Below are 20,990 nucleotides of genomic sequence, written 5' to 3'. Positions count from 1 at the left end.
AGTTAAAGGGCCTTTCTTTCCAGCCCTTGTATTACTTGATTTATTGGGGCATTTCACACCATTTCACACACCCTCTCCTTCCTTCAAATTCTCGGGCACTCTTCAAGCTATCCCCTCACCTTGATTTCCTCCCACGTGTTTCACTACTGTTCTCTGCTACTGTACTGGCTAAATTGACAGTTTACATCAAGCACCTTCAGGGATTCACTCAACAAATATTAACTGAGCTCCTACTATGACCCTGCGTTACTCTAGACACTGAGAAGTTGGGACTTCGTGGGCAAAGTCCCTGCTCTCATGGAGCTTACTTACTTTTCAGTAGGAGAGGCAGACCATGAACAAATAAATGAGTAAAATTAATAGTATATTAGAGAGTGAAGGGTGCCAAGAAGGAAAAAAAAAAAGCAGAGAAGGACAACAGAAAGTGTGAAGAGTAGACAGGGAAGCCTCACTAAGAAGGTGAGTCAAGACCCAAAGGAAGCAAGAGGATGAGCAAAGGAGTTCCCTAGAGAAGTGGCAAGCAGGCAGCAGCAAGGATGGCAGCTCAGAGGCAGGACACCTCAGACGCCTCGAGTTGGGAACTGCAAGCAGGCACAAAGGGAGAGGCAGATGGGAGCAGATCAGAGTGCTAAGGGGCAGGTCATAGAGTGTGTACCCTCCAAAGACTCTGGCTTTTATTTTGAGGGAGACGGGCTTCTCAGACATCAGAGGGTTTTTGAGCAGAGCTGTGGCACCACTTGCTTGTGTTTTAACAGGATCACTCTGGTTTCTGTGTGGAGAATAAACTGAAGGGGAACAGGGGTGAAAACTGGGAGATCATCAGGACACCATAACCATATTCAGGGAAGAGGGGATGGTGCACTGGATGGAGGTGGTGGCACCGATTGTGGTGCTCAATATTCAGACTGGGGATCTATTTCAAAGGGAAGCAATGGGTACTCAGTTAACAACGTATCTTCTACATACTGAACTGAATAAACTCAGCTTCTCTATTTCTCAACCAAAATTCTGTTAACCATAATTTCCCTATTTACTGATCTGTTTATATTGAGTCTATCCTTCCTATACTTAGTACTTAGCATGATGTCAGGTGCATAAAAACACTTGATGAATTTGCTGAATAACTCTTCCAATTATGAAAATGCATTTGAGGAATTTAAATTTCCTCTGCTCTGGAGCAGACTAGGTTCTATGGACTCAGTTTTTTCCTGTAAGAGGGTCAAACTAGGAAATATAACAAAATGAACATTTTCACATTATTTTGAACATACACTGTAGCCATGGCTAGTTCATCATCATTTATAAGCTAGCAATCTAGAAATGAAAGTCGGGCTCCAGAGATGTAGAGTACCCTATTTTGATTTGATGCTTCTAAAATTATTTGCAGATATAAGATGCCTAAAGATTTTAATTTTAAGAGTTAATATAAATGAGTAAATGAGTATATTAACTCTTAAAATTAAAATCTTTAGGCATCTTATCTATTGAAGGTCTTCATTATTTGGCAAAAGCACTTTGTTCTACAGTTCTTTTTAGTATTAGACTTGGAATACTTTGATACCCCTTTTCTCTTTTCTCTTATTAATGAACTTTCCCCTTCTAAAGATAGCAAGCCAATCATTAGAAAGCTGTTAATAGACTAGAAAACTTCCCAAATTGATGTAATGAATGATAGAATTTGGAAGCACAATAATGACAATGATCATGCTTACACTACCTTTATGACTCTCTCCCTTTTTCTATATTCTATATTTTTACTGAGTAGGTTATTTAATCAATATCCCCATAGTTAACTCTTCCTAAACTTATGAGATCTACACCACCGGCTTTTTCATATTTCCACTACAAGAAGGCAGAAATAGCAGAATCAATTATTAGCTGAATACAACTCATTTCCTTCCTTAATGTTCCTCATAAAGTTTTAACACATAATTACAGATCTTAGTCATCTGTTTATTCATCTCAATTGTAATACTGGTCACCTGAAAAGAGAACTATAGCTTGTTTATTTCCTGAAGCCTGTTCATTCCATCTTATGAATTCTCATCAAGTATTTCTTGATATTGAGGGTATTAAGAGAAAACCTAAGTTCAGATAAACAATCCCAAACTAGGTCTCCTGCTATGAGAAAAGGAGTCTCTGGAGAGATAAATAAATAGTCTATCCTTATAAGGTGAATTCATTTGTCCAGAGAAATACAGGTACATAAGAAGTAATTTACTAAATGCTAATTTGTACCCTAAAATAATTAACATTATGTGAATGAATGATTTAATCTGAGTTTATTCATCACAAAATAAAAAGCACCAATCCTTACAACCTGCCTGAAGTTTCAAGGTAAAGAGGAGAATTAGGTATAAATATCCACGGCTCTGAATCCTCATCTCATGTTTTGTAGCTGGCCCTCACTGAATTTTATAAAACAGTATATTTAAGATATTGTTAATTCCAAATAGCTGGAGCATTATTTACTATATCAGATCCAAAATAAAGTTATTAAAAACAAAACTTCTTGCTTAACTGTGTACGGCACCATCCAGCAATGATAGGACATGAAACTGTCATCACTTGTCTTTAATCTCTAGGAGCTGACCATCTAGAAGGACACAACAGTGTAAAGCACTGGCAGGCAGCTGAACAGACAAATATGCTGCTGCTGCTGCTAAGTCGCTGCAGTCGTGTCCGACTCTGTGCATCCCCATAGACGGCCTCCTCCTAGGCTCCCCCGTCCCTGAGATTCTCCAGGCAAGAACACTGGAGTGGATTGCCATTTCCTTCTCCAATGCATGAAAGTGAAAAGTGAAAGTGAAGTCGCTCAGTCACGTGTGACTCTTAGCGACCCCATGGACTGCAGCCTACCAGGCTCCTCCATCCATGGGATTTTCCAGGCAAGAGTACTGGAGTGGGGTGCCACTGCCTTCTCCGAAACAAATATATGAATACGCAAAAAGCTCTCTATTGCATAAAACTGTAGTTTTGTGTCAAAACATCAAGTCCTTAAACCTAAAAAGCATCCAACAGTGTTTTCTGAAGGGAACAAGTAGATGGGCTAGGGGTAGAAACCTCTACATAACTGAGGTGGAGCTCAAGCTGATTAGTTTGAGCAACTATCTGAAGAAAGACTATAGCAGAAAAAATGGAATCTAAGGCTTTTTGAATATCAAAATGGTATAATTAAGCCTCAGAGCACAGACAAACAGGGTGGCAAAGGAATATCCAAGACTTTAGGGAGTGTATTCTAAGAGGAAAGTGTGATCTTAATGAACAATGATATACATGAGCAGGACTTGAAGTTACCAATCACAAATCTGTAGATAGAATAGGATTTTAATAACTGATTAAAAGTTTTAAGTTCTCAGTATTCCACTTCCCGCTATTTTGAATAAAATAAATTCCTAACTTCTTCAAAGTGCAGTGAAACAGTTTCAGTTTGTGAGGATAAGGTTTTTAGGCAACAAAAATTACCTATATCAAACTTTTCCCAAAGACTTGCTCAAAAGGCAACTCATCATCATCAGTTTCTAGTTCAAAAATGTACTTTTTTTCCCTTTAAAGTATTATAAATAAACCTTCTTCACAGTAATGAGCATAAATAGACCACACTTACTCATAGATTATTCATTAATAATCAAGCCATGAATATTTATTGTTTATTCTGGGAATGCTGCCTACAAGCCATAATGACTATCAATTCAGCAGTCAAGTCAAGGGGGCCAACAGTAATCAGTAGGCAAAGCTCCAGTATCTCCCATCCCCAAAAAGACTCTTTCTCTGTTATTTCAACTTTTTCTTTTCTTAATGGGAACAATGACTATGCTCAAAGGAATGCTATCAAGATACATGGTTTTCTAGGCTGAAATACTCCTGTGAAATACAGAAAACTTAAATTTATGTATGTACTTTTGTGAGTATTCAAACAGCTCCACAGCAACTAAAGGGGCGAATTGAAAATGGAAGAGAAATTGCTGGTGAGAAAGTAGATTGGAGCTTTAACCTTATCCATTGCAAGTCTAAACTTCTTAAAATAGCATTGTGAAGTTTTCTTCTAACAACTTATGTTTCTGCTCATGCACCAGAAGAAGCTACAAAAAGAGAGTTCCTAAAAACTGATTTAATATTATCTTTATATTTTACTCATTATACTATGGGCATATGCCACATTTTGCCTAGGAGTTGGACTTGGTCATTCATTACCAATGTTTTCTTTAATATCTTTACTCATAGCTGCCTCCCTGCTATTTTATTTATAAAAATATAGGAAAGATATGTTTAAATGTTTATCTTTATATCTGTATCGTTTTTGTAGCAGGAACTACATCATCTACCTCTTCACGTGGTCCACAATACTCACCATAATGCTTTACACACTACACACCAACAGTGAAAACAATCATATAATAAGTCCCAAACAGTGGGGAACATTGAAGAAAGAGCTATGAGGGGAATTAAAATACCCCAAAGTCCTTACAATGTAAAATAATGCTTACTGATACCAATGGTTCTATCTGCTCTCGGTTAGTCTTGGTTTATGATCCATAGTGCACTCTCTGAATACCCACAGTCATCATTAGCCTCAGTTCTTCTTGGTCCCATTAGCAGTGAGGACAATTTGCCAATGAAGGGTGTGTTTGGAGAAAGGGAAGCAGAAAGGACTAAGCTGTGTTCCAATGGAGAGCTGTCAAAAATTCAGCAATTTTCAAAATGTGGATTCTATCAGAATTCACCAAAATTACACTGCCGAAAAGAAACAACTCATTTTCTTACATATATATAATACCTACTATTATATATATATATATGTATATCCCCCCTCTTAAGCAAATTTACATAATAAAAAGAATTTTGTATACATAGCATGTTACAGAATCTTTAGATTCTGACCCTCAAGTCCCAGAACACTTTATCTAAGAACCCCTTCCTCTAGTTCTGTTTCTGGCAGAAAAGAAAGAAACCCAGTGCGTCCATGGTTTCAACATGTGCTGTAAGCCATTATTGCTTGTGTTTTTTTATTTTGATGCACAAACTATTAATATTAGCATTTTGAACACATTGGTGCTATTTCAAATATGATTTCATCTGAATCTAAGGGTATCAAATATTTATTTCTGGAACTGCATCTTTAATTTTATACTCTAAGTCAAGGGGAAACAAAGCTCAAAATACAAATTTCTAATTCATAAGCCACTGTGTAGGAATGCATCCACTGGGGATGTGTGTAGGGAAAGCTGTAGTTCATTCTAACTTCTAAAAACATGATAGGCGATTATTCGTTAATCAAAAATAACAGGTAATTTCCCCAAAGTGTCTATTTCTTCATTACTTAACTTAATGAAATGGATTATACTGTAACTTACAATGAGAATAACCATCACCAAGGTTAAGAGAAAAACACCTGTTTGTATCACAAGAAAAAATGACTATGGCGTTGCTAAATGAATATGCACGCGTGCAGGCTTTCAAATGTTTAACAGGTGACATTTAATAGTAAGGAAACTAAATGCTTAAAGAGAAAGGAGCAGAAACACCTGGGCAGGTCTGCAAGTGTGGTCGCCTATTTAACATGCAATTGCATTTTCAACATAATTAGTTTAAATGAGCTTCTAAATTTGGGTGATGTATTGCACATGTAATTAAGATTTAATTAAAAATGTTCTATAATAAATTGTTTTCCATTTCTGACAAATCACATTAGAGAGGTAGATTTTGATTTGGAAATAGTTCTTAAAATGTGTTAATCATCTGTGCTGAAAATATGAGCAAGAAAAAAAAAGGACCTCTGTTGAAAGTTACTTGGGATTTTGAAAAATTTGAGGTAAAGGACATAATTTCCCCTCCATCTTATGAAGCTGAGATGTAAGAGGATGGCGAAATGAACTCATCCACTTTTGTAACCAGAAGCATTCTGAACAAGATACACAAATGTATTTCTCTTGATTTCTATAAAGTACCTGGTATATAATTTCAAACTTTTATTATGTTAACTACTATATAGCAAGTACAGTCTGCTGGTGAAATAACCTCAACGAGGTTTGGCACTAACCTGCTAAATCCCACAACAGAGATGAATCCTCTATTGCCGGTCCAAGATAAATTAAGCCACTGCACAAGAGCACAGCGAGCCTGCAGAAATTCTAGAGAGGTGTCATTTAGTTTCGCCCAGTACGGTTGCAGATTGAGGTGGATATACTGCAGAGGATCACAGCAATGTTGGTTCAGTAGTTTGCAAGTCTGTGCTAATCTACACAGGTCTGGTAGCGTAAGATGATTCAGAATCAGTTGAATGAGCTACATAAAACAGAGAAACCAAGTTCACCCAGACTGAAAAAACGGTATCACTTTATGAAGCATATGATATGATCTAATAAAGAACAACAGTATCATACATTTTGTAACAGTATTTTCACATACTAAATAAATCAATATTCAACAGAATTATCCACATCAGTAGTACCCATACATACATAAGGCTATATATATTACATTTCAAGAGTGTTCACTGTATACTCAATTCATGTTAGTTAGTCTTTTTTTTTAACAGTGCAAAAAGTATATATTGGTAATCTATTGAATAATACAATTTGTCACAGACTTAACCTTTACTGAACATCGATTACACATCTATCACTGGTGAGAGAAGAGCTCCCCCTTTCAGGGTTTTCAGAGTTCAGTGGGATGTTGATAAGGACAATGACTGTTTTAATAACTTTGCTAGGAGCATAGGCTGCCACTAGAGCCTGACAAGACACAGGAGACTTGGACCACGAAGGCTCAACTCTAAAGAGTGGGAGGCAAAACTGGGGAGAGGAAAGACGAGAGCCTCACAGAGGAGACTGGATTTACGCCAAAAGCAATGAGGAGGAGTCTCTAAGGGATTTGAGCTGCAGAGTGACAGAGTCAGATTTGTGTTTTAGAAGGATCACTGCAGGGGGTATTCCTGGAGGCAGGAAGGGAAACTGCAGAATTCCAGGAATCAGGAGCCTGCTTAAAGCCACTGGCAATGATGATGGGGTAGCTAACAGATACCAAAAGAGTATTAAGGAGGAGGAAACAAAAAGATATTTATCTCTAATTCTAATAGTTTCTTTGAACTGTTAGTAGTTCAAGATTTGTTTTTTCTTAATGGTGAACAGTTGAGGGCTTCTAAACTAATTTTCAAAGAATCATAGCTAAGGAGCCTATCCTGAACCAAGAAACACGAAGAAAAAAAATCGAATATTTGCTGAATGGTAAAAAAAGAAACCTCTAGATGAGAGAGAAGGATGACTTTTTCACTTAACGCAGTGCATTTATCTAGCTATACTTTTTGATTTGTGATTATGCCCTTTAACCTAAATGTTCTTCATCAATTTATTTAACTATGTAAGCCCGGTATTATTTTCAGGTCAGAATAACCCTGTTTGAGGCCACACTACAACAAAGAGTGACAACAATATATTTAAAATAAGCTTAAAAAGTACATATAAAAATGCACGTTGATTATACACATATTAAGTATAAGAAGGCTTGGGGTGTTTTTATTATTTATTTTTAACATGTGAACTTGACTTTTGAAAATAACATTAAGGGGTGTGGGTGTTTGTGTTATAAAAACAGGGAAATTAAAAATTAGTCTAAACTCTCACCATCCAGATGACATGCAAACTGTCAACATGCAAAATATTAAACAAATAACAAGAGAAAATTCAGGTAAAATATTAGAAAACCCAAACTCTGAAGGCAGGTAGAAAATGATAAGATTTTCCCTCTCTACCCTCAAATCTAATAATCCCTCAACCCCTTGGTAAACACTGCTAACACTTTTTCTGCTCTTTTCCAGATAAATATGTATGAAATTCTATTCCTGGATTTGCACCAAAAGAATGATACTTTAAACACTGTTCTTCCCCTTGCTTTTCTCATTGAATGATGTAGATATTTCTACATTTGCACACACAAATCCACCCCATGCCACTTTGTAGATGTGACCCACTAATTCAACTAACTTCTCATTGATGTATTTCCTGGTTTATTCCCTACTGTAAATAACACTGCAATATCATTGTGTGTATGTATGCATATTTTGGTAAATTTTGCAAATATATCATAGGATAAATTTCATGCATTTAAAAGTTTTGATACAAACACAAAATTGCCCTTCAGAATGTTTGCATCAATTTATACAAACAGTGTATAAAAGTACCCATTCACTCATAACCTATCCAGACTAGTATCAATACTTTTAATGTTGCCATCCTGAAAGGCAGGAAAAGGAAAAACAAAAACAAAAAAAACAGCACAAAAATAGCAGGGCACTGTCATGTTAGAGTTTTGTTTGTTTTGCTTTTAACTACAGAAATGTAACTCTTGCCAAGGGACTTCCCAATGTTTCTTTCTTTCTTGTTGGTCTCTATTCTATTCCATTTATTTCTCCCATAGCAATAGCCCACTGGGTCAAATAAGTTCTGTTCTGTCTTTTTAAATGTTTACATGTGGCATGAAAAGATGCTCAACATCACTCATTATCAGAGAAATGCAAATCAAAACCACAATGAGTACCATCTCACGCCAGTCAGAATGGCTGCCATCAAAAAGTCTACAAACAATAAATGCTGGAGAGGATGTGGAGAAAAGGGAACCCTCTTACTCTATTGGTGGGAATGCAAACTAGTACAGTCACTATGGAGAACAGTGTGGGGAGTCCTTAAAAAACTGGAAATAGAACTGCCATATGACCCAGCAATCCCACTGCTGGGCATACACACTGAGAAAACCAGAACTGAAAGAGACACGTGTTCCCCAATGTTCACTGCGGCGCTGTTTATAATAGCCAGGACATGGAAGCAACCAAGATGTCCATCAGCAGACGAATGGATAAGAAAGTTGTGGTACATATACACAATGGGAAATTATTCAGCTATAAAAAAGAACACACTTGAGTCAGTTCTAATGAGGTGGATGAAACTGGAGCCTATTATACAGAGTGAAGTAAGTCAGAAAGAAAAACATCAACACAGTATATTAACGCATACACATGGAATTTAGAAAGATGGTAATGATGACCCTATATGCAAGACAGCAAAAGAGACACAGATGTAAAGAACAGACTTTTGGATTCTGTGGGAGAGGGAGAGGTGGGATGATTTGCTGGAATAGCACTGAAGCATGTATATTACCATATGTGAAGCAGATGACCAGTCCAAGTTCACAGCATGAAACTGCACACTCAAAGCCAGCGCACTGGGACAACCAGAGGGATGCGATGGGGGGTGGGGGGGGGGGTGGTTCAGGACGAGGGGACACACGTACACCTGTGGCTGATTCATCTCATATGTATGGCAAACACCACCACAGTACTGCAATCAGCCTCCAATTAAAATAAATATATTAAAAAAAAGTTTGTGTGTGGGAATGTACTGGATTATTTGGTTGCAAATGAGAATCTACCTTCATTGCTGACCCACAAATATCGGTACTATGGCTTCGTAATATGTTTTATTCTCTGGTGGGACTTGGGCTCCCTCCATCACTCTTCTTTTCCAAAATTTTCCTGAGTACTTTCATAGTCTTTAGGTGAACTTTTATATTAAAAAGTAAACAAATTATGTTTGCATTTTACCTAGAACTTCATTGAACACATAGATTTTATTAAAGAAAACTGATCTCTTTGTTGTGTCTTCCTACTCAAGAGCATGGCATAATTTATCATTTAACTATCTTTTTTGATCCTAGAGTTCTTAAATCTACTGATTTTTTTAATCTATTAATTCTGTAACCTGCCAACTTACTTATTGTTCCGAATAGTTTTTGGTCTATTCTCCTGAGTGTTCTAATACATAATCATATTGTCTGCAAATGACAATAATTTTACAGTTTTCTTTTCAAAAAGCACGCCTCTTATTTCTTTCTCCCATCTTCCAGCACTGGATAGTATATCTGGAACAATGTTAAGTAAAAGTGTTGTCTTGTTCCTGACTCTAATTTGTATGTGAGCCAAAAGTGTGAGGCACATATGTAATTTAAAATTTTTTTAGTAACTACAAGTTGTTAGAAGTCAAAAGACTCTAGTTAATAATATAGTACTGTATACTTGAAAGTTGCTTAGAGTAGATCTTAAGCATTCTCACCACAAACATTCACACAAAAGAGTTAAAAACGGGAGGTGATATATGTGTCAGTTATCTTGATCTTGGTAATCACTACACAGTGTATATCAAGCCATGTTGTACACTTTAAATACAAACAATTATATTTGTCATTATTCCTCAATGAAATTAAAAAATAAAATAAATTCAAAAATAGGTGATATTAATTTTAATGTATTTTATTTGATGAGAGATATTAAAATGATCATTTCAACATGTGCTCAACATAAAAATTATTACTGAGAAACTAAATCTTTTTTTGTCATATTAAGTCTTTGAAATCTTATGTGTATATTTTCAGCTTATTTCACTTCAGATTAGACATAAAGTACTCAATAGTACATGTGGCTAGTGACAACCATACTGAACACTTCTAGTGTTTGATAATTAAATATGATGTTAGCTCTCAGTTACTAATACTTGGTAGCAGACAATTCATGGCTAGCTTAATAAGATATTTACTTTTAAACTGACATTGATAAAAATTTGGATTTCTATCCAGCTGCCATTTGTCAAACAATTTTGCACATCTACTGAGATGACCGTAGAATTTTTCTCCTTTGACTATGTTACCATTTTATAGTACTGTATATTATCATATATATTATCTAATACCTAAATACCCTTAATTGCAGGAATACATCCTGAATGATTTTTTTATTTTTAAGTAATTCTATTCACTATATTTTGATGCAGAAGTAAAATCAGTCTGTAAGTTCATTTTTATGTGCTATAGTGTTATATCAGCTTCATTAAGAAGTTAAAACCTTTCCTTTTTCTTTGTTCTAAGAAAGAGTTTAAATAACACAGAATGTGATCACTTCTTAAATGTCTGAAGGAACCTATGATCCATCTAGGCTTGGTAACAGTAGGACCTTAAATATTTGTTGTTTTAACTACAATATTAAAAGTTATTTCAGTAAAATTTTAAAGCAGTTAGTACAAAGAAGCATTAAAACTTAAATATATCCCTGTACCAGAGGATAAATAATTTATTTTTTTCCAGATGATTTGTAATTTAAATAACTCCCAGCAATTGCTGGCATCATTCCAAACAAAAGTCACCAATATTAAAAGATGTGTACTGTGTGAAAATATTTCCTGATCCTTAATATTCTCCAGGCAGCAATACTGGAGTGAGTTGCCATTCCTTTCTCTAAGGGATCTTACCAACCCAGGGGTTAAACCTGGGACTCCCACATTGCAAGTAGATTCTTTACCATCTGAGACACCATGGAAGCCCCCTAATGTTATATTGTAAGCAAATATCAAAATAAAAAAAGAATAATGAAATTATTGAGACCATGACATTGGCATGTGAAAAAGCACTTTTGGATTTTGATTAAGTGAAAAATAACAGGCTTTAGGCCCACAATACCTGTTAATCATTACTCATCCAGTAGCTAATGTCTGTCAACCATGTTTTTATATCTGGGTATGCTAGCCTACAGAGAAGGCAACGGCACCCCACTCCAGTACTCTTGCCTGGAAAATCCCATGGACGGAGGAGCCTGATAGGCTACAGTCCATGAGGTTGCTAAGGGTTGGACACGACTGAGTGACTTCACTTTCACTTTCCACTTTCATGCACTGGAGAAGGAAATGGCAACCCACTCCAATTCTTGCCTGGAGAATCCCAGGGATGGGGGAGTCTGGTGGGCTGCCATCTATGGGGTCACACAGAGTCAGACACGACCAAAGTGACTTAGCAGCAGCATCCTAGCCTAAGACTTTTCAGGTGACTCAGTGGTAAAGAATCCATCTGCCAATGCAGGAGACGTGGGTTCAATCCTTGGGTCAGGTAGATCTCCTAGAGAAGGAAATGGCAACCCACTCCAGTATTCTTGTCTAGGAAATCCCACGTACAGAGGAGCCTGGCCGGCTACAGTCCATGGGGTCACAAAAGAGTCAGACATGACTTAGCGACTAAACAACAAAAACATCCTAGTCTAAAGTACCATTTGACACCATGCAATGTAGAAAAGGACTCTCAAAAAAGTTGATCTGCCCTCAAAATTCATTCCACTCATAATACAATTACTTTCAACAATGAAAAGATGATATCACTTGGCTTATTTATTTAAATGTGGAGTTTTTTTCCCCCTTAAAATGACTTGAAGTACCTATAATTTGGGTAACTTTAAAAAACAGTTTCTCCTTTTCCTCACTGTGAAATCACTTGGTGTTTTGGAGCATTAGCCCTCTATACATTGCACTGCTTTCATCATGGCTATTTAACATCCTTCAGGACGACTGATTCTATCTCCCAGTTCTTCCACATGACTTTGTTGTATTGACTAAACCCCCTGCATGTACCAGAAGCTTTAACTCTCTACAGTCTCCTTCCCTACAGCATAAAAACATGCTGAAATCTCTCCCAACCTGTGTTACAACAGCAACCTTCCTACTCTGTTGCATCTTCTGCCACCCATCTTCTCTCCTTTTAAATGATAAATTAGAGCAAATAGTATCTATAAAAATGTCATACTCTCCCTCATTTTGATATGCCCTTCTCTGAATATGACATGAAGGACTGGAGTGTTAGTCAGGATGCCAAGTATTATTCATTATTGGTGAACAGTCTTATCCACGTTATAGCCCATAATTAGAGTACATTAACAGAAGTTTTTTTTTCTGCTTATGCTCAGACACCAAATATTTTTGTCTCTGCTTCTTCCCCTCTCCTTGATGGCTTAACCAGATGTGGTAAAGTTTTTCCCATTTCTCACCTATGGTCATAGTTCCATTGAACTGATAATGGTAAAGGATTACCAAAGCTCTCCCAATGACCAAAAGCAGGGGCCACTGTCAGTGAGCTCTGCAGTGGTGTGGCCGACCACACCCATTTTACATTCTCTATACCTCTTTAGCTCCCTATCACTGCTTTTAAGACACTCTCATCTTTGTCCCAAGTGCCTTTTCTGACTTGGCCGCCTGTATTTGACTCTTGGATGTTAGTAATTCTAGAATTCTGTTCTTGACCCTTTATTTATACCCTCAGAGTATGAATATCCTCAGAGATTTCCTAGTCAGTTTCATCTACATGACAGCCCTCTCCATGGTAGTTTGAGTTTAGAAAATTTTCTTGAAAAGATCTGATTACATTATTAATATTTTAAACCACACACAGCTCTTCTCAGCGGGGGCCAGAAATGCCTGGCCCCACCCCCATTCCAGGAGATGCGCTAATGGCATCGGATGTCTGGGAGCCAGGAGTGCTAAATATACCCTAGAAACAACCCTGTGGAGACACACCGAAAACAAGACTTTAGGTAAAGCCTCCCTGAGCCCGCCTAGACCAAAAATTATATCTGGTTAGAAGAACATAGACTAGAGTTAGTAGAGAAGAGTAAGTTACACTTGGAGAAACTGTGCACTGTTAAACAGAATGAGGATTCCTCTCACAACCATATTAATACTATTTTCACAACAAATCATCTTTAAAATAACTGGTATCACATTAAATACATATTGCCCGTGCTTACACTGTGTAACTGTGAATTAAAGTAGAGCGTAATTTATTACTGCTTTGTGTATTTTGGTTATTATTAATCAGTGATAAACCAACATATATCTAAGAATTTGTCCAGAATCACTAGAGTCAATCCAAAACAAAAGGGGTGAAGTTACTGAATACAATTTTGTCTAGTTTTTCCAAAGTCAAAACACACAATACATCAGATTAGTATACTTCACTAATGCTCCAATTTCTCTGACATTCAGCAAAATAAACATTAATGTCTAAATATTTTTAAAATGATAGTATGTCCAATATTGCTACTGAATATCTTTGGCTTACCTCATAGGGTAGTCTATCAAAATATCCATTGCTTGGCCCTTCCCTGAGAGCAGTACTGCTAAACTTTTTGTTCAGATTGTCGATTTCACAATCATCCTTTTCTTCATAGTCATCATCTTCTAGATCATTCATGTCAATAAGTGAAGTCTTGAGAGAAAGCATGGGCTTGTCCTTCATACCATGTAATACAACTGCATCTAATTCAGTGTAGTAATCCAGAAGAGAACTATTTATTTCCAGGCGTATAAGATTTGTAGGAAAATTTATCTGCTTAATACAAGGTTTAAACTGGCGAGCTTGGGAAGCATTCACCTTTGTAGGTTTCTCTGACCAAAGAGTCTCCCATCTGCCAAAGAAAGAAATTCCTCTATAATACCATTTAGAATGACATTTCTGTTACTGTAAAGTTAGGGCCCCATGCCCAATATGTTCCAGTATGAAGCAAAGCCATTAAACAAGGCAGATAGATACAATCGAACCAATAATTATTACCAGGACATGAAAAAATTTTTAATCTAAATGCCATAGACCTTATACTTAAAATATTTTTACTACTTGAATTATTTTTACAACTCCTTAGAAAGTAATTTTAGGCAGATTTCACAGTTAGTTAAAAACTGGAATCACTAGTCAGAGGTACATAAACAACATTCAGTTTTACAGAAAAAGTAAACTCCAAGTATTAAAGCACATGAAAGCAAGCACTCCTGTACTTCCCTGACAGCACAGTGGATAAGATTCTGCCTGCCAATGCAAGGGACATAGGTTCAGTCCCTGGTGTGGGAAGATCCCACATGCCATGAAGCAAATAAGCCCATTTGCTGCAACTACCTAGCCCCATGCCTAGAGCCTGTGATCCGCAGCAAGAGAAGGCACCGCCATAAGAAAGCCGAGCACTGCAACAAAGAGAAGCCCCCACCTGCCGCAACTAGAGAAAGCCTGTGGAGCAAAGAAGACCCACTGCAGCCATAAATAAATTAATTAACTTTAAAAAAAAGAAAGCAAGCATTCCTGTGTGTGTGCCCTAAACCAACTGTGGAAACTAAACTGACCACCTTGCCTCGTAAAGTCTTCTTTCCCATGTCTGTTACTGGCATCATACAAATTCAAAGTTTTCATTATCCTTGATTTTCTTTTACCCAGTCATTGCTGCTGCTGCTGCTGCTGCTGCTGCCGCTTCAGTCATGTCCGACTCTGTGCGATCCCATAGACGGCAGCCCACCAGGCTCCGCCGTCTCTGGGATTCTCCAGGCAAGAACACTGGAGTGGGTTGCCATTTCCTTCTCCAATGCATGAAAGTGAAAAGTGAAAGTGAAGTCGCTCAGTCGTGTCCGACTCTTCGGTGACCCCATGGACTGCAGCCTACCAGGCTCCTCCATCCATGGGATTTTCCAGGCAAGAGTACTGGAGTGGGGTGCCATTTACGTTTTATCAGAGTTTTCATGAAACTGTCTCATATATGCCCTTCTCCTAAATTTCCATTATTGTCATCTTGGAGTCATCTTTGCATCCTCCATACCTGGCAACTAGCTAACATGTTAACAGGTAAGTAACATTTTCTCCTATTTCTTCAAAATGAACTTCTACTATTCAGCCAGGTTAATCATTACTTTCCAGATAATAAATTTATTTTCACAGAAATGTATTTGCTCATGTTGCCTCTCCACACAATGAAACGCCTAAATTACAATCATCAGCCCATCTTTTCTTCAAGGACTAACTCATATTCCATGTCTTTACATAGATATTCTTATAAAATTATTTTCCAAAATTATTAAAGATTCTTCATAACATAGCATCATTAAATAGATATACTCTCACATATTTAGCATAAATAACCATTTTTCTAATACTTTTTTCTAATATATCAGAGAAAATTAACAACACGGACAGAAATACTTCAACAAATACTTCTTTTGCTGTTTAAATTTACTTTAGCTGGCAGAACTTTTAAATAAAGATTTTATGTCAAGTCTAAGTACACTTTAAAGTCTCCCAATAAATACTGCAAACTATTTTCAAAGGAGCTTATGCCAACAGCATATAAGAATAGCCACTGAAAGCATCTTCTATTTTTATGTATATATTTTTTTATTTGGCTGTACCAGGTCTCAGTTACAGTATTCAGGATCTTTGGTTGCAGTATGTGGGATCTAATTCCCTGACCAGGGATTGAACCCAGGCCCTTCCTTGGGAGCCTGGAGTCTTAACCACTGGACTACCAGGGAGTTCCCAGTATTCTCTGTTTAAAAAAAAAAAATCTCTAAATTCATACTGACCCATATCTCTGTGACATAATTTATAATTCACTATTAATAATACTTAAAATGTTTTCATATATATGCTTATTGATCATATCAAATTTTCTTCCTTCCAGTATATTGTCAGTTCATCTCCTTGCCCCAATGACTTATTGATACCTATGTAAAAATTGACTACAGCAAAGCATTTAGGAAACTGAAATATACAAAAGACTGTGAAACTCAGGGAAGAAATCTGAGCCAAGACTATAGAAGTCATCGACATACAAGTACCATAATGGTCTTTAGGCCAAGATGGGAGCAAGATAGGCATACAGCACCAATTTCAGGAGAAGGGAATTTTGGCAATTTCTACCTTTAGGAATAAAAGCATAAGGCAAAAACTCAGTGGGGATTCCAGTAAACATATCACTGACAATAACAGCAGGAACTTTTACAGTTAACAAAACCCTTACGATCACCCTGTATTTGTGAGATTTGCTACTTCTCTCCTGAACACTAGGAATAAAACCCATCAAACATATAAAGAGACTCTGAGTATTTGTATCTAGAGACAACCTGAAAGTAGGAATAGAGAGACTGGCCCCGCTGTATAACCAGCCTTGGGAGGCAGGGGAAGAGTTCAAGGAACACAGCAGGGTGTGGCAGATTTGAGGAAACGAGAGCAGGATGAGCATTCTCACTCTCTGTGACAAGGCAGAAGAGCAAATTTGAAATGCCAGCCTATATTAAGAAGTGCTCCTAAAGTCTAAATGCAAAAATCTTGAGGGTTTCTAACAATGGTATTGATCTGAACACTCTACTGAAGATCCAGGCAGTTCAGAGCTAGCCGTACAGGAACAGAAGTATGAAACATTTAAAACCATGTTCGTAGGGAAACACTTTCCTAACTTTGGACAGATTGTTTCCAAGAATCCTGGGGTACATGGCAGAAGGTATGAGAAAACTCAGACTTCGGTTTTGCTCATCCTTTTGTTGCTGCTGGAAAATGACATCAAGTGATGCTGGAGGTTTTTCTCATGTCCAAGAAGCAAGGACCACTCAGGACCCTGTGAAATAACTGCCTGCTCTGGTTCATAGCACATGTGGACAAAACCAGCCTATTTTATTGTTTAGCTTCAATGAGAAGTTTTTATGACGCTTAACAGAAACACTGAAAATGTAATATAGAAATCACCTCTGCCAGGTCCTTTGCAATAAATAAAGACACAGACAAAACATGTTCTTTATGCAGAGCTGGACTTGTATTATAATGCAAATTACATTATAAAATTACAAATATAAGCTTGAAAACAAGCATTGATTAGAGCAGAAATATTCTATTGAAATAATGTATTAATCTACTAAAGTCTCCCCCTCTCTCTACTTTGCAAAATGGACAAGGTTAAGATGATACTTTGAAACGACTTCCTTAACGTTTCTAGCATGTTTAAACATGTAAGCGTTAACGCTATTTTAGTATCACTTTTGCTTCTGACTTTAGATAGTGTAAATATTATATAGTTATACATAAATCATAAGTTTAAATATGACAGCATACTTAAAGTAGAATAATATCAAATCATCAGTTTTTAGAAATATTTTTAAATGTCTAAACATAAAAAAATTCAGGTATCATTAATTATATTTTATTTTGATTTTTCTTGATAACCTAAAAAGTAACTAAGAAAAGTGCTAAAAAGATGAAAAATTATTTTATAGGTCTGTGGCCATTTAAATTAACATTAACTATGAGACCAATACAATTGATTTAGGGGTATCTGCACTAAAGTGAATTTTTGTTTAAAATTCTACCAGAACTAGATCATATTATTTTAAAGTTAGAAAAATATCTATCCAATAAGAGAATATATCAATATCTTTTTAAAATTATAGTATAGTTGATTTATAACATTAGTTTCAGGTGTACAACACAATGATTCAATGTTTTCATAGGCTATAAAATGTTATTACAAAATAATGACTATTCTAAAATATTGGTTTTATTTCCTATGCCAAAATCTTTCTGTTTAGAAAACTAAAGCCTGAACTTTAAAAACTAGTGAGTGAAAGCAAGCAAGCAGATACAAATATATGCACATGTGCATGCCTATGTACACGTAATACACACAAACATACACACTTACACATAATTTTCCATGAGACAGCCCTGACTCTCTTAATCCTTTAGACCCAGAGCTGCACTGATGAGACTAAACTGCTCTAAGTCATGGCTTCTGTAGTCTGCACATTTATATGCTAACTTTATCTGCCCATACAGTATATTTCTCTACTAGACAAATCTGACAAACAATTATTTTAAATCTACAGTCGCATGTACAGAATTTAGTGTGGAATCCCCATCAGACTGTGCTTCATCTGCACTTGAAGCACTTAATTCCGGGGTGGTATCAGCATTCTCTTCACCAGTCCACTTATTTTTCTTTCTCTTGATTGTACTGAATGCCTACTATGTGTCCAGTGCTTGGACACCAGACACTCTGTCTCTGTAACTGCTGACCACTGTTACCCACTGAGAAAGTCTCTCTAGGGCTCCCAGGAAGCAGCAGGTGGACAAGAGAGGAAGAGAGATGTTTATCAACAGAAATTGGAGAAAGCAAGTTTTCTAACATATTCATGTTGGAAGCCAGGCACATAGATGCAAATTATTCCCCTGTATCCAAAATTCTTCCTGGTTACTAAGTACATCTAGTAGTAGATCTCTTGCCAACACTGTTTCATTTTACCAGCTGAAAGTGAAAGGAGAGAATAAGAAAACAAGAATAAAAGTAAAGTATTCTAAGAGGTATACTTAACTCACCCTGTGTTCCTCAGCCCGCCACTACTGGGCACTAACAAACTGGCATCTGCTTTAAAAAAGAACCAGTAAAGGGTCTGATTATTTCGGACTTAAATGACAAAATCATGCTTCACAAAGTCAAGGAGACCAGATCATGACCAATTTGTGAAATCACTGCTTAAGCAACTTCCTTTGGCAGCAAATCCTGTGACAACCATTTTCTTTCTCCCTGCTGTCTTAACTTCAATACTATATAGTGAAAATGCTTTCAACACTCAAGAGTACCACTAAATTTTAACCCCAAATAGCTTTATTCCAATCAGTTTTTTTAATATGACCTCAATTTCTCTTCTCTCTTTCCTGTCTCTCTCTCTTCCAATGTGTAACCCTAAACTTGCCTTTTTTCTGACTCTTACATAAGCATCTATTAAGATCTTATCCTCAGGACCAGGACACTCTATACGATTTTCTTTTCTCTTGGTAGAACACTAGGCAAGAAGTCAAAAGACTCTGAGATCTTACAGGACTACTTGTAACTTTCCCACTTCACTCACCGAATATAAGAAATGTAATCAGACAAAATGGGGCAAGATTGCTTTTCAATTTTCTGGGACACATTCATTTCCCATTAACAAATTCTTGAACTACTCCAACACACTCTCTTACTTGCTAAGCCCTAAGGTGGAAATAAGGGCTTCCCAGGTGGCTCAGTGGTTAAGAAACTGCCTGCAGTGCAAGAGACTCAGATTTGATCCCTAGGTCGTGAAGATCCCCTGGAGAAGGAAATGGCAATCCGCTCCAGTAATCCTGCCAGGAAAATCCCATGGACAGAGGAGCCTAGTGGGCCCCAGTCCACAGGGTCACAAAGAGTCAGACCCAGGCATGAGCAAGAGACTGAACACACACATACACGCACACATACACATGTAAAGCTGCCAACTGCTCTTTATTTGAGATTCTGAGCATGCTAATTTCTCAGTATAAACTTGGGTTTCTTTTATGAAATGACAGTGATGAAAATTACATTGGTAGCAAAGTAAATAATCTGGCAACTCTGTACCAGTTCTCTTTTATTATCAATATATTATGTCTACCAGTGGACTAAAGCTGACTTTCTCTACTTACGCTCCTGGTAGTTCCATGCTCATACCCCAGATCTGCAGCCTTGCTCCTTAGAGCTCCCAATTGCAGCCTTCTATAGAGAACCACATGGGCTCCCAGAGCCTCTTCATCAGAGAGTGGCAGGTCTCTGGAAGACTTCCATCCCCCTCCCATTCCCCCAGCTCACAGCCCAAGACAGACCAAGAAGGGTGTCCGAGTCCAGCTCCCTGGCAACTCAGCTCCAGGCTGACTGGGACTTCACAGGACACTGCATCCTTGCCTTCTTCCCTTCCTTACAGCACTTTCCCTGCTCCCTTCCTGGTTTCTCCAGGAGCACTTTCCTAACAAACCCTTGGTTGAGGAACAGTCTTCTCAGGTCTGCTTCTGGGAAACTGGATCCAAGAGCTCTATGAATTCCCAGAGCTTGTGACCCCTCGACAGCTTGTTCTCTCCACTCTGGGACTTGTCTCACTTCTTGGAACACCAGGATTTCACCTCATGATTCCGCTTTTGCACATGCTGTTCTCACTTCACCTTTTCTATCCAAATTAAAGCCTTACTCAACCCTCAGTCCCAAGGAAGTCCCTTCCTCTGGGAGGACGTCTCTGAGCCCCACAGACTTTCCTCTGTCAGCACAGGCACCCAGCAGTACCCCAGCCCTTTTCCAGGCTGGCCTGTAAAACCCAAAGAACAAGACTCACATCAGTCCAGCCCTCTGTTTTGTTCCCAGCAGTGAGTGGACAGAGAAGGTGTTCAATCAATGTTTCTTGACTGTCTAAAGATTCACCAGAATGCTAACATTTACTAAATCTGGGCAGAAGAATTGGGTTTTTTTAATACAAATTGTGGGGTATTTTCTAACAAGTTTTTTAAACAATGAAACTGACTTCATAATCAGTAAAAATTTTAGGCCCTTTTTTATCCTGCAG

General features: G+C 37.4%; 1 protein-coding gene across 2 annotated transcripts in view; it reads right to left on the bottom strand.

Annotated features, from left to right (window-relative positions):
* Positions 1–20,990, bottom strand: part of FBXL4 (F-box and leucine rich repeat protein 4) — a 74,269-nt gene that overhangs the window by 27,932 nt on the left and 25,347 nt on the right. For both annotated transcript variants that reach the window (XM_052645736.1, XM_052645734.1), the window contains exons 4-5: positions 13,921–14,266; positions 6,041–6,285 (exon numbers count right to left, since the gene is read on the bottom strand). In XM_052645736.1, the coding sequence (XP_052501696.1) occupies positions 6,041–6,285; positions 13,921–14,266 (591 nt within the window). The remainder of the gene's footprint in view (positions 1–6,040; positions 6,286–13,920; positions 14,267–20,990) is intronic.

Source organism: Budorcas taxicolor, chromosome 9 (assembly GCF_023091745.1).
Source record: "Budorcas taxicolor isolate Tak-1 chromosome 9, Takin1.1, whole genome shotgun sequence".
NCBI lineage: Eukaryota > Metazoa > Chordata > Mammalia > Artiodactyla > Bovidae > Budorcas > Budorcas taxicolor.
Note: the sequence above shows the minus strand (reverse complement) of the source record. Positions and strands in the feature narration are given on the sequence as shown.